Source organism: Lissotriton vulgaris, chromosome 11 (genome assembly GCF_964263255.1).
Source record: "Lissotriton vulgaris chromosome 11, aLisVul1.2, whole genome shotgun sequence".
Taxonomy (NCBI): domain Eukaryota; kingdom Metazoa; phylum Chordata; class Amphibia; order Caudata; family Salamandridae; genus Lissotriton; species Lissotriton vulgaris.
Window position 1 is genome coordinate 700,325,358 of NC_141699.1, and position 14,131 is coordinate 700,339,488.

The 14,131-nt window shown below is 44.8% G+C and overlaps 1 protein-coding gene across 1 annotated transcript in view; it reads left to right on the forward strand.

The window, feature by feature from the left end:
- Nucleotides 1-14,131, forward strand: part of LOC147683344 (erlin-2-B-like) — a 332,794-nt gene that overhangs the window by 191,695 nt on the left and 126,968 nt on the right. The window contains exon 9 of the mRNA XM_086943779.1: nt 5,907-5,998. Within this exon, the coding sequence (XP_086799905.1) occupies nt 5,907-5,998 (92 nt within the window). The remainder of the gene's footprint in view (nt 1-5,906; nt 5,999-14,131) is intronic.

A 14,131-nucleotide genomic window follows, 5' to 3' on the forward strand; every position in this document is an offset into this window, starting at 1 on the left:
GTTTCGTGTAATACTGACTAAATCTATCCGCTATAGAGGAGGGCTCTGTCAACACTTTGCCTGATTCAGAATGTATTTCCGTAACCCGCGTCACCTCCATTCTGCTACGTGCCAACGAGGTCAAGGTTGCACTGGGGCGCTCTCCTTCGCCATATGTTTTGGCAATTGCATATTTTCCCAAATGTTTTGATCTTGTTATCTGCAGTTTCATGGTATTCTTCGAGTGTCTTCCTTAGCTTTTCCGTCGCATGGTCGTCGCCCCCTGCCTAGGCTGCACTCTCGAGCTCAGTCTACCCTCAAGTAATTTCAGCCCATCTCTGAGGAAGCGAATGATCCCTGAGTGTTTAAAGATGGCAATCCCCCAGATCGTAATAAATCGGCTGACCGTTACTATGTTAGTATCAAAGAAAGGCTCGATGTCTTCCAAGATTTTTTGTTTAAAGACATTATCTAATATTGAATATGGTGGAAATCGCCAGGTGAATGGGGCTGGTCTTTTCTGTAATTATTCTATGTCTAACTGTATCGGACCGTGATCAGAAATGCATATGCGCGAGGGTAAACTACACAATCCAGCACATGTGTGAGGAAAGTTCTAGTGGTGAACCAATAATCTATTCTTGTGTGCACATTATAAGAAGCAGAGTAGTGAGTGAAGCCCCCCACCTCTGGAGAGCATGTGCGCCATATATCAACCATGTCTATTATTATTATTAATTAATTCTTGTTGAGCGCATGGATGCCCATAGGCATCCCAGCGCTGTTAAGCACGGACTAGAAAGGAGACTTTAGTGTATGTTCTGGAATAGGCATGTTTTTAGTTGTTTCCTGAAAGTTAGATGGTCAGGAATGGCCCTGAGCTTGGTCGGGAGAGAGTTCCATAGGATGGAGGCATTGTACGAGAACATGCGTCCACCTGCTCTTGCTCTCCTCATTTTGGGTACACTGGATTGGAAGAGGTTGGCAGATCTAAGGTTACGTAAGGGTCGGTAAAAACTTAGGAGGGCGTGATTTATTTTAGGGCCTGTGTTCCAGAGCGTCTTGTGGGCGATGCATGGTGCTTTGAATTTAACGCGTTCTGCTATGGGCAGCCAATGTAGGGCTCTTAGTGCTGGTTTCGCAGATTGTTTTCCTGGTCTAGTAGAGTAATACCGTCAATTAAAGATTTGGCAACTCCTGACAGCCTTCTCTCCTCCCCATAATTGCGGGAGTGAAGATTCCCCCCCTCTTCCCCCCCACCCCCCCCCCCCCCCCCCCCTTCCCGGGACGCGTCCTAGTAGCTGTTTGTAGAATTGTGGATTGTCAAAGTTGGACCATAAATATTAGCAATCAATACATCCAGTCCTCGCCCCTTACACCGGGAGATGGCATACCTACCATATTGAATCAGTGTCAATGGCCTCCAATGTGATACCCGCTTTATGGTTAACCCATGTCAGGACTCCCCTTGCATGTGTACAAAATCCAGCAGCATGGAAGGGACCATTTATTCGTCTGGGAGTCAGTAGTTTGCTGTCAAGGGGTAGATGTGTCTCCTGTAAGAGAGCAACTTCTATGCTATGCCTGGAGAGATACGCTGGCACCTTTCGTAGCTTTTGAAATCATTAACTCCCCTAACTTTCCATGCTAGAAATCACACTTTGTTACTCTGGTCCAGAGTTACAGCTGAATAACATTGCTGTAAACACCCTTGCCATGAATACTCTACTCTTCTTTGGGTTTATCAGTAGGTAAACATTTTGGATGTAGTAAGTAAACATACAGCACACTTCATGTCTAAAATAATAACACCCAAAAATCCCCACCGTCCTCCCATGCCTTCCCCAACTTGTCATGGACGAAGAACCCCCCCTTACAAAACTAAACTGGCAGAGTGGCATAAAGTGAGTTACACACAGGGGCGGATTTTACCACAGCGTCGCCTAGTTTCTCTACCTCATACAGATTTAGGAAGGCCATCAAAACTTAGTTCTATGGGGTATCATACTAGTATCTTGACCCTCTGTACCCACCCATGTGAAGTCCACATTGGAGAAGTGTGGCTCACTGTGGAGAAGTGTGGCTCACTGGTTAGAGCAGGCAGACCCTGAAGCAGAGGTCAGACCCGGGACCAGGGTTCAATTCCCGACGCGGCAGGGTCTTGAGCTCAAATGTCCACGGACTCGATAATTCTCGCTTTGGTGCCTGTCCTAATCATGGGTTCACACTCTGCAACTCTGGGCATTAAGCTTGCTTAATCTCCACAACGGCCCCCCCATGGTGGGATGCCAGGCTTTCACCTTGGGGATGCCCTGTAGGGGCTATCTCACAGGGAAAAGCCAGGGCGGGTTCTCAAGGCAAGCGTCGAGATGCCTCCCCGGTGATTCGAGCGCTATATAAGAACATACAAAAAAAAAAAAACATTAACTTAACTGAGCAATGGGAGACCTCATCAGTCAAAAAGTCTCAATGGATAAGCAAGCGGCTATCAAATGCAGTACTTTATGTTCGACTTGCAATGTCCCCTTGCTTTCCCGGGTGCCTTATAGCAAATCCTCTCAATATAGAAGCATGTATGCTAAAGACCCACATCACCTACCACTCGGGAAGTCTCACCAAAAATTATGCATAATTCCTGTCTGGCTTAGCGTAGTCCTTAAGGGTCTCCTGCAAGGCTTTGGGGTCCAAGAAAATCCTTAATTTACCATTTAAAGTCACTCTCAGCCTGGCTGGATAGAGCATTGCCTAATTAAGGTTGTGGTCAGAGTTTACGTTTCAGAGGAGCGTACCGGCATCTGGCCTCTTGTACCTTAGCAGTGAAATCTGGAACCAATGAAATCGTGGAGCCATCGAACTGCAGATTTCCCTTCTCCCTGGCCTGCCTCAATGCGGCATCTTTATCTCTGTAATTCAGTAGCTTAGCAATGATTGGGCGAGGCGTAGTACCCAGCGGGGTCTAGGGCCCAATGACCTATGTGCACGCTCAACCACAAAGATGGGGGAAAAAACATCACGGCCCAGCAGTGATACCAATAGTTTCTCCACAAATAATTCCATGTTGCCAGTGGCGGTAGTTTCCGGAAGGCCAATGATGCGGATGTTACTTCTTCTTGACCTGTTTTCCAAGTGTTCGGCCCTATCCTGCAGGGTAGCGAAGATCCTCTCCATCTTCTTTTGTGCATGTCAGCCTCCGTGTGTGATTCCTCGATCTCCGTCACTTGGCGCTCCGCCATGTTAAGGCGTTCGGCATGCTAATCAATCCTCTCCGACATACGGTCCATATGATAAGCTAAAGAATCAATTTTGCCATCTATGGTGGACAGACTTTTCTGCATTGCAGATAAGATTTGGCGTATGTCTTCAGGGGCTTCCTCCGTCTCAGCAGTCTGATTATCCTATAATGGAGCCCCATCTGATTCTTTATTCCTCGACTTGCGCTGCTCAAACTGCAGCTTAGATTGTGTCTTATCAGCTTTACCCTTTTCTGCTGGAGATGTAGGGCCAAACCGAGGTGTTACACAAAGACTGTGTCTTCAAAGATTCTTGGTATCTCAGAGTCCAGTATGGTCAGGGAGTTCAGTTCGGTACGCAGCTGAGACACGCGGGTAGTTATAATATAAATTGCTGAATTAAAGACGTTAATCCCCGGGTCGTCTCGCGCAGAACCCTCAATTACCGCAGAAGAGTTGGCAACAGTAGCCTGTTGTCGGCACGACCAACGCGGTGGGGCCCAATTGCTCACATCCACTACGAAATCCCAGTAAGTGAACAAGACCCTGGGGATATATAGGTAGTCCAACAAGCGCATTCCATATATGCCTGTATTGCAAGCTTACGGCAGTTCTGCTGGCTATAGGTATGATTACTGTACCAGGCTCAGTGCATCAAATAGGTAACAGGGCCAGTTAACCACATCTATGGGGATCCGCAAGGCCGCTTAATCTGAGTTCATGTACGCTCCTGTCCTCAGTCACTCCCCACGTGCTCCCAAGGACCATGAGCTTTCTATACCTGCAGGTGTACGATTTGCCCTGTAGGAGGCTTATATTTGGTAGTGGGGGGAGATATGGCAGTTCCACCGTGTTTCTCTAGCCGACAGCATGCCAGTTGCGGCAGATTCAGGCGTGCTAGCGCTAATGTATGCTTGAGGGGGAGGCAGGCTCAGGTTGCACATCTCCTGATCTTGGGCAGCCCCCAGGCGTCTTTGGAGCAGGGCGCTCGAGCTCTCTGCTCACTTCAGTCTGCACCCCGTCGCAGCCACAGTTTAATATGGACGGTTGGGTGGTGGCGGGACAGAGGGGAAAGCTGGATGAGAGCCCGCCCCTTTTACTGTGTCCGGGTCCTCTTGACGCGTTCAGGATCAGCTACGGTCCCGCCCGTCACCCGGGGAGTCTCCACCGGGGCAGGCAAGCTGCATCCCCCACGCACTCAGGTAAGTGTATGGGTCTGACTAGCACATCCCGGACTCCAGTCAGCACCTGTATATAATGGGCCCGCCACAGCCCTGTAGGCCCAACGGCAGCGCTCCCGCTAAGCCACACTGCTCAGTACCAGCTGTGACTCAGCGGATGCGGGCGACGGCTGTGCAGACAGGTCGGGCAGTTAAGCGAGGGCTGTCTCCCTCAAAAGCATACCGGAAATCCGCTCAGGGTGACTGGTAGCGTCAGCCGCCATCCCGCCTCGCCAATTCCGCTGCAGGGCGTGACAACCAGGGCCGGCAGGCCACTTGCTTCCTCTTTGCCTCTGATCGTCTCCGGGCGTCAGCTTACACTGTAAAGGGTGTTGATCATTAGCTGTTCAGCTGGGCTTCACAACTCCGTCACTTCAAGACGATTGTTGCACCGGGATAAGGATACCTTTAAGGATATTGATTATGGCGGCCATCTTAAACTCAGGCAAGCTCCACTCCTTTGCGTGAATAAAGTTGTGTGAATATTGGTCACATTGCTTTATTTCCCTCTCGTTTACTTCCAGTACCTGCAGGTGTCATTGTTAACCACTGTCTATAACAAAATAATTGCACCCTTCTTTCATTCTTGGGATCACCTGGAGCAGACTGTGGGTTAGTGGTGTGCCAGACGTCTCCTTGTTCCCTCGCTATTCAAAAGGCTTTGGTGATCACTGCATTAGATGCTCCATATATCAAACAAGCATTGGCAATGCCAGTAGGTCTGGGTTCTAAATTAAAGTTCTCAAGTCACTAGTGAGTTTAGATACTCAGTGAATCTTCACAGATTTATTCTGCCACACTTCTATATAAAAAAAGGAGATAGAAAGAAATTAACTAAAGCTGGAAAGAAATTAACCAAAGTAACCAATAAAAGGTGAACATGGCAAACTAAAGGTCTGGCTCATTAACTGTGGCACGGAAGTGCACTCCTTTTCAGATGGATTCGCATACGATTAGACAAATGCTGTCACTCCAAATGCAGTAGAGCCCAGTTTCTGACATGGCTGACGCATTGCCTCATTCTTGTTGCAGTCGTAAGTAGAAGCAGAATGTGAATGAAACTACCAGCAATGGCAGACTAGGGCTGATCTAAAATCTGTATGTATTTGTAAGTAAGCCGTTTTAATAAATTTGTTATTAACAGTTTGGCAGACAATTCTACTCTCATAGCACGGTCTAGCAAGGAATAAAGCAGCCAAAAACGGAGATTATTTTGTAACTATACATCGATCTACCTTTTTTAACGTTGTGCATTAATAATCCACCCTTAAAGGCCTGTTGATTACCTCAATGAATTAGTCAGGCTTACTGACTTTGTGGTAACTTTTCATAATAAATCAGACCTGTAGCCTTGCTCACAGGCAAAGCATAACTGTCTTCAAAGTGAAAACATGATGAGAAACTGCAGAACCCCTGAAAGTGGTTGTTATACTTTAGGATAGCGTTACATATTTTTTTGTTTATTTCCTTCCTTTAGGGAGAGCGAGAAGACCAAACTACTTATTGCAGCTCAGAAGCAGAAGGTGGTGGAGAAAGAAGCAGAGACTGAAAGAAAAAAGGCTCTTATTGGTGTGTATCTTATGATTGCGCATGCATGTGTGCGCGTTTGTGTGTCTGTTTTGTTGTATGTGTTTTGTGATTTTTGTTGTGTGTCTGGGTCAACCAGTCTTACACCCATGAGGAAACTGAGCAGTAGACTTAGTGATGATGTAATTGTGAGAATGGTCAATAAACATGGCAGAGTTACATGGGGAGTAACGAGCTGATACTAATTTTGACACCGAAGTTGAGAACAGTAGCTCGCCCATAGCTCCCTTCTGTAGCACAATAAGATTGTATTCACTGCACTTCTCCCCAGGAGTAGTGGAGTTAAAATTGTAAATTAATTAATCACATGTGGAAGCCAGCCTCGAGACTAGGACATAAAGACTAATGGTGAACCCATGGATAGTGTTGAGTGTTTAGGTAAGATTGGCTTTCCGTGTTTTTCAGCCATCTTGAAAGCCTGTCTCAGTATTGGGGCAATAGAATAGAGGCGCATAGTCAGGTCATTAGGTGTTGCCACTCCCTACAGTGGGATTTGGGTCAGCTCACTGCTTACCATTGGTTGGCTTTCTTGTCGATCTCATTTGCTTCTTCTTTCTTGACCTTCCTTCCTCTTCTTGTTTGACCTTCCCCTAGAGCACAGTTTCTTTTCCATTCTTTTCGATTCGATAAGCTTTATTCAAACTTTGTATACAATGATCATAAAGGTATTCAGTTACAAAAACACATAAAAAGACAGTGTACTTGTTAAAAAATCAAGAACACACCTCTCCAAATGCATAAAAATTGAGTTCGTTCGAGTTAAAAAAAAAAAAACCATTTAATTTCTTGCATTAACAATCCGAATCATTCAAAGCTCAAACTACCTAAAATTGAGTTCATGGAGTCATTGATCTATCACAGTTAAAAAGCAAAGTCATTCCTTACATGTAAAGCACTTTTGAGAAGCAGAATATAGTAAGGCAAATTTACACTCATCACACCCTAACCCTATTAAAACCGGAATTACGCTTGGTTAAACATGAATAAAATCCACAAAAAATAACCAAAATTAAGCAGGCTTCGCAGTGAGCTTTCATCCCAGGGGCAAAGAATAATCAACGCACTACCAAACTGCCCAAGGGGAAAATAACGCGGCCATCTAATAATTCCTAATGGCAATCTAGTAAGAAAAGGGACCTGTCCCAGGAGTGTGATATGAAATCTAAATAAGGCTCTACCACAGGGGAGGTTTGAATCGAATATATTCCTTATTTTTAGCTTTTACTAACTCTTGTGACTCCCACTGCCTTAAGGCCAAAAAATACTTTTTTACCCACAGTCTTTCGTCTTTGAACAGGCTAGCCGGTTTGGAGAAAATAGATAGTTTGCCCGAGGTGATGCATGTTGTCCTGATATATTCTAGCTAAGAAATAAGATACATCCTGGCGTAGGATAAGCAATTTTCATTGATTTCGCTACAAAGCACTGACAAAGGATTGCTCCAGACAGAGCACCACAACATCAAACAGGTGAGATTTGTAAGATCTTGAACATTCTCAAGCACTAATTCATCATGCATTATATAAGAAGGGGAGCTGGGCAGGAGACCAAGTAATCTTCTGCAGACTCCTATTCTCATCGACCTAATGCCTTGGAACCTTTTTAAATCCCCATAAGCCGGACCCATATGTTAAAACCGGGATACACCTCCTCCAATATATCTCTAGGAAAGTGACAAAGCTTCTTACCAATACTAGAGGCTAAATTGTCCCTAAAGCCATCCCTGAGCACAAATAATTTTCTAGACATTAAAAATGCTTTGGGACCAAGATCCCAATGAATCAAAACTAACCCCTCGATAAGAGAACTCACAGACTCTTCAGAAGGGGTTCTGACCTATAGATAATTGCTTAATTTTAGCACTCCCTGGTCCGTTTGCTATTACAAAGGTTTTATTTGTATTGAACTCCTGCTTCATATTAGACATAAATTCAACGTAGCTCTCTATGAGGATTTTGAGCCCCCGCTGTTTTTATGGCTGTGGCATCCACACCCATAGCCATCCAAGCCTCCTCCAACACCATAACCATAGCATATAATAACAAGCATTTGCAATGCAATAGGTATCGTATTTGCGAGAGTTAGAGCTATTGGCACTGTAAATGAAAATATGTTTATCGATGTGTTTTTTTTTTGGAATGGAGTGGACAAAGTGAGGAGGAAATACAGAGGGGAAGGTTGAGAGATTGGGGCCCAAAATATTAATAAAAGTAATAATAATAAAAACTTTATTGGGGGGAGTGAGACAATAAAATTGGCCACAGGGGTTACCAGAACAACAAATGGGGTGCAGTAAAACTAAAAACGAATTCTGCATTGTTAAAATGAGTAAACACAGTATTGTTGGTAATGGGGCTAAACACTTTAATCTGGAATAGCTGGATTTGAAGTTCACAATAAAACTCTGTATCTCGGCTATAGGGACTAGGCATTCTTCACTGAAGATACCAGGATTAAACAATGCACCACGGGTACAGAGATTGCAAATTCTGCATTTGGGATCCCAGGCGTAAACATAAAAAAGCCTCTGTACTTGGGCACACCTTAACTAATAAGTCTGCTTCATGAATACGGGGGACTAAAAATTATGCATTGGAAGTACCGCCACTAAAGAACTGCAACGTTAAGGGCGGCTTGAAAGTTTCTATCAGGAGCTAAAACTGGTTTGGAGCATATAGGATAAAAACTGTTTTACAAGTGATTACTACTCTACGTATATAACCAGCGCTTGAAATGGAAATTTAGAAGTGCGGTACTCAGTTATCCCGGAACACATGTTTGCAACTGAGAAGTTTTAGTTCTCTCTCACTAAAAATACTACAGCAGGGTAGTCTCCCTTTCAAACCGAAGTTGTGCAGATACTCCGTGTCCACCCATATAAAGCATGGTATATAACAAAACCATTAACTGTGCTAAAATCTCCCCATTTCTTAATAAGTGAGACAAAACACTCCATTGTGTATTCCGAGATTAAATCGTGCCACCACTGAAATCACGGCTAAAGACTCTGCTTTTCAATTACTGGAGCTAAAAAATGTCAACATGAGCTCGAGAAGTTAAAACAAATAATAACCAATGCTGATTCCAAGGCTATAAATCTCTCCAGTGGTGTTTTGAGCATTGATTATTAAAAGAGAAAGGGAATGCTCTTGTTCAGCCCTAAACAGATTGCGGATACGCATCATTGAATGAGTGTGTGCACAAACCTTACATAGACTGGGCAAGCCCCAGGCATGACCTCTGGTTGTAGGCTTGGCATGCTTTACATGCTTACACATTGACATGGCGGCTTTTCCAAGAAATGCAGTCAGCGCAGAGGGAGGGAATTGGCCACGGCATCAGCTGACGTGGTGTCCAAGCCTGTGTAGAATGGGTTTGGCATAGAATCTATGCCAAACCCATTCTACACAGGCTTGAGCGGTCTTCAATCTGTGGGGCGCGACCCCCAGGGGGGTCGTGAAGTCCTGGAAATGGGGTCGCAGATTCTGCAGAGTGCAGTTCCTGGCATTGGGCTGATCGAGGGTGCTCACGGCGGAGGCCTATTTCACACCGAGGTGTGAAAAACATCAACGACTCATTAACAAGTAAAAGGTCTTTTAAAGACCTGTCAAGTACTTGGATGGGACTGTGTGTGTGTCCCTGAAGCTGTTACAGCCGGGCTCACATACACGTGCTGGGGGGAGCTGGGGGGCGGGAGGGGGGGGGGGCTGGGGCAGTGGCTGTAGTGTAGCCCTTTGAGTTCAATGGATGTTGCGCACCTGGAGCTGTGGGTCCCGTGACACGTCCCCCGCCCCCAGCAGGGAGGCACAGAGATGCCCTCCCATGAGCAGGAAAGAAGAAGGAAGACGACGCAGAGAGATACTGATCCTCCATGAGAGAGGGGCACAGAAAAGGTGGGTGGATGAATGATGGGTGGATGGATGGATGTTAGGCTGAAGGATGGATGGATGTGTGAAAAGGTGGGTGGATGAATGATTAGTGGATGGATGGATGTAAGGCTGAAGGATGGATGGATGTGTGAAAAGATGGATGAATGATGGATGTATGGATGGAAGGATGAAAGGGTGGATGGATGAAAGGGTGGATGGATGAATGATGGGTGGATGGATGGATGTGTAAAAAGATAGGTGGATGAATGAAGGGTGAATGGATGGATGAAAGGGTGGATGGATGAATGATGGATGGATGGAAGGATGAAAGGGTGGATGGATGAAGAATAGATTGGTGAAGGATAGATGTATGGATTGAAGAATGAAAGGATGGACGGATGAAGGATGGATGGATGGATGAAAGGGTGGATGGATGAATGATGGATGGATGGGTGGATGGGTGGATGAATGATGGGTGAATGGATGAATGATGGATGAATGGATGGATGAAAGGGTGGATGGATGAATGATGGATGGAAGGATGAAAGGGTGGTGGATGAAGGATAGATTGGTGAAGGATAGATGTATGGATGGAAGGATGAAAGGGTGGACGGATGAAGGATGTATGGATGGATGTGTGAAAAGGTGGGGGGGATGAATGATGTGTAGATGGATGGATGAAAGGGTGGATGGATGGATGAAAGGGTGGATGGATGTATGGATGGGAGGATGAAAGGGTAGATGGATGGATGAAGGATGGATGTATGGATGGGAAGATGAAAGAGTGGATGGATGGATGAATGGATAAAAGGTTGCATGGATGGATGAATGATGGATGGATGTGTGAAAAGGTGGGTGGATGAATGATGGGTGGAAGGAAGGGTGGATGGATGTATGGATGGAAGGATGAAATGGTGGATGGATGGAAGTGTGAAAGTGTGGGTGGATGAATGATGGAGGGATGTGATGAGGTCTAACAGGCGCATTTATGGTTGTCAAAAGTTGATGATGAGTTCCAGTTTCTAGAAACTTTTGTCGGAAGGGGGTCCTTACGCCTAAAAAGGTTTTACAAGGGGGTCTCGGCATCACAAAGCTTGAAGACCTCTGCATGCGCATTTTCAGAGCTCTTCGCGCTGTTCCCCCCTGCCCGAGAGCATAGGTCTGTGTTTGACACATCAAATCACTCACCTCACAAGCCTACACAGCGGCTGCTAAATGTGCACCCTCTCTTAGTAAACGCAGTGTTTTCATGCGGCCTTAATCAGAGTTGCCATAAAAGCGCACTTTAATTGCCAGCCAAATTGTGCACACAGTACCGCCTCACACAGCTGCCCGCGTGGGTGTCAGTGGACCCACACAACCCTTTATCAGGTGGGTCACGGGTCACTGCTGAAGAAGGATACGCGTAGTCATAAAAGTGAAAGCACAATCACTTTGCTTCCCTGCGGTAATTTAATTATAGCTATAACAAGCATTGCAATGCAATAGGTCTCCAATTTCTACGAGACCAATTGCATTGCAAATGGTTGGCATCATGGACAACAGGAGGGCGGGCCGGGGGTAGAGTAAAAGGCACAGACAACGGGAGGGAGGGCGGGGAGGGGAAAAGAAGCAACGGACAACAGGAGGGAGGGTGGGGGAGAAGGCACGACAACTGCGCGAAAAAACTGCAAACAGGCTGAAAGAAAATGGAGGAAACTCTATGCTGGCTCAGACAAAAAATCTCTGAAAATACAACTTGTTTCATATAAAAACGCGATTGCTAGGTCAAAAGCTGAACACTATGCTAAAACCATCTTGCAGGCTCCTAATAGCGCGAGAACTCTCTTTAACATAGTGAAGGACTTATCTAATCCGGCTTGTGTAAATAATAAGATTAGGGCAACAGAAAAGCTTTTTAACAATCTTGCTGTCTATTTTGATGAGAAGATCACCAAAATTATTGATGGTCTTAATTCAAACAACAAAACTAGCATGGATGCTGAAAATGATCTATTAACAACTGCGGTAAAGCAACAGGAAGAGGCAATAAACCGTGATCCACAAGCAGTGTTAGTGTTTCCAAACTCTCACTGAGGAAATGTTTGATAACTAGCCCTGAGTGTGTCATCCGGCTCGCCACTGGATCCTCTTCCGCAGAGGATATGGAAAGATTTCAATGTAGAACTATTTCCTTGGTTGTAGCATACATTCTGCCAATCACTGAACAAAGGAACTGTGCCAGAAGGCTGGAAGCAGGCAATGGTGACTCCGTTGCTCAAGAAACCCACACCTGACCCACTTTGCCCATCCAATTTAAGGCCTATCTCTCTGCTGCCCTGTCCTGTAAAAATTCTGGAGTGGCAGTCAGTAAATCCCTCTCCCACTTTCTAGAAGAAAATCATCTGCTAGATGAGACTCAATTTGGGTTTCGTCCTGGGCACGGAACAGAAACCGCCCTAGTGACCGATAACCTGAGAATGCGGTCCGATAATGGCAACTCGACCGTATTGGTACTATTAGATATGTCTGCAGCATATGGTGAACCACAGTATTTACTGAAAAGACTCAAGAATATCGGAGTGAAGGGTCTGGCACTGAAAAGACTTCGGTACTATCTGACGGCCAGGCAACAGGCGCTAACAATTCCACATTTCACATCTCCAAAGACCCCTGTCTGCCACGGGGTGCAGCAGGGATCAGCAATAAGTCCGATCCTATTTAATACTTAGCTGCGCCCACTCAACCCCATTATTAAGTCCCTTGACATTGAATTAGTCAGCTATGCAGATTATACGCAACAGATGTTATCACTAGAAGGAGACCAGGTAGTTTTTTCTGGATAAATTCCAGGAGTGCATGCAAAACACCACAAACTGGCTAAAAAACAACTCTCTACAATTTAATGGGGACAAAACAGAAATCGTATATTGCTCCACGAATAAAATTGTTCACCCCTTCCCTACTGAATTCCGACTTACCCCCACAGATAAACCATTAACTCCAGCTACAACAGTACCTAACTTGGGGTTATGCTGGATGATAATCCTCAGCTGGACTCACAAGTTAATAAAACAGTTGGCAATTGTTTCTCCCTGATTAGATTCCTACAAAAGGTCCTTCCGCTGCTGCCTGTTACCACCAGGTCACAGGTGGTGAGGAGCGTAATTCTGAGTAGAGTGGATTATTGCAACTCATTGTACCTGGGTGCACCACATTCAGTGTTACTGAAGATGCAACAGATTCAGACAATAGCAGCTAAACTAGCTTTAAACAGGCTGTGCAGATCTTCAACATCCCTGGCTCTGAGGGACCTACATTGGCTACCAATTTGTTAGAAAATACAAATTAAATCCCTCTTTATTGTGTTTAGAGCAGTACAAAGAATGGGTCCGAAATCCTTTAAAAAAAATTTACTCTGTATGTTCCTTTTAAAAAATTTTTTTTAATAATATATTAATTTGAGCAGGTTCAAAAATATACAACATACAATTTATAGGTAGAAAAGGTATAAATACTTAAAAACCATGCACTGCATCCAGCATTACAAAATCACATTGCATACCTTTAATCATAGTTTTAGCTATGATTAATTAGAAACATGGCTGAGTAAAATTGTATAATACATACTGATAGATACCGAGTTCTCATAACACGTCATTTTAGCAGCTTACAAATTTCTTTTATTCTACTCTGTATGTTCCAGCGAGAAACACCGTCCATCAACTGCTACTTTGGTGAATATTACGAGATTTATAAAACCTCTGACGGTTAAGGAATGATCTTTCCTCAAATATTAGACAAACGCAAACCTTGTTTCAATTCAGGAAGAGGCTAAAGACTTGGGTATTTCCGACGGAGGAGTAAGACGAGTCTCACAATCTGTTCTCTGAGGTAGATAGCCTATATGTACATTGACCGTATGATAACTTGCAGCCCCAGGATACCCTTGGGGTGATAGTGTGCACTATAAAAGTTCAGCTATAATACAAATCAATACAGCTGGAGGGTGGAAGAAGGCGCTAAAGCACTCTGTGCCTGCAGTAGGAGGACCTCATTAAAGAAAATGGTGCTGAAAGACTAAAGAAGATGTACCGTGCAACTACCAAAGTAAAGGGGCTAGTTGCCATTAGAGAGTATAGATGAAGAGGAGACTGTATTAAGGAGTGACTAACAAGCCTAATGACGAATCAGAAGACAGCATTTAGGACAGACACTGACGCAAGCAAATGGCAAATATGGGTGGAGAGTAAGCGGGGCTTCTATT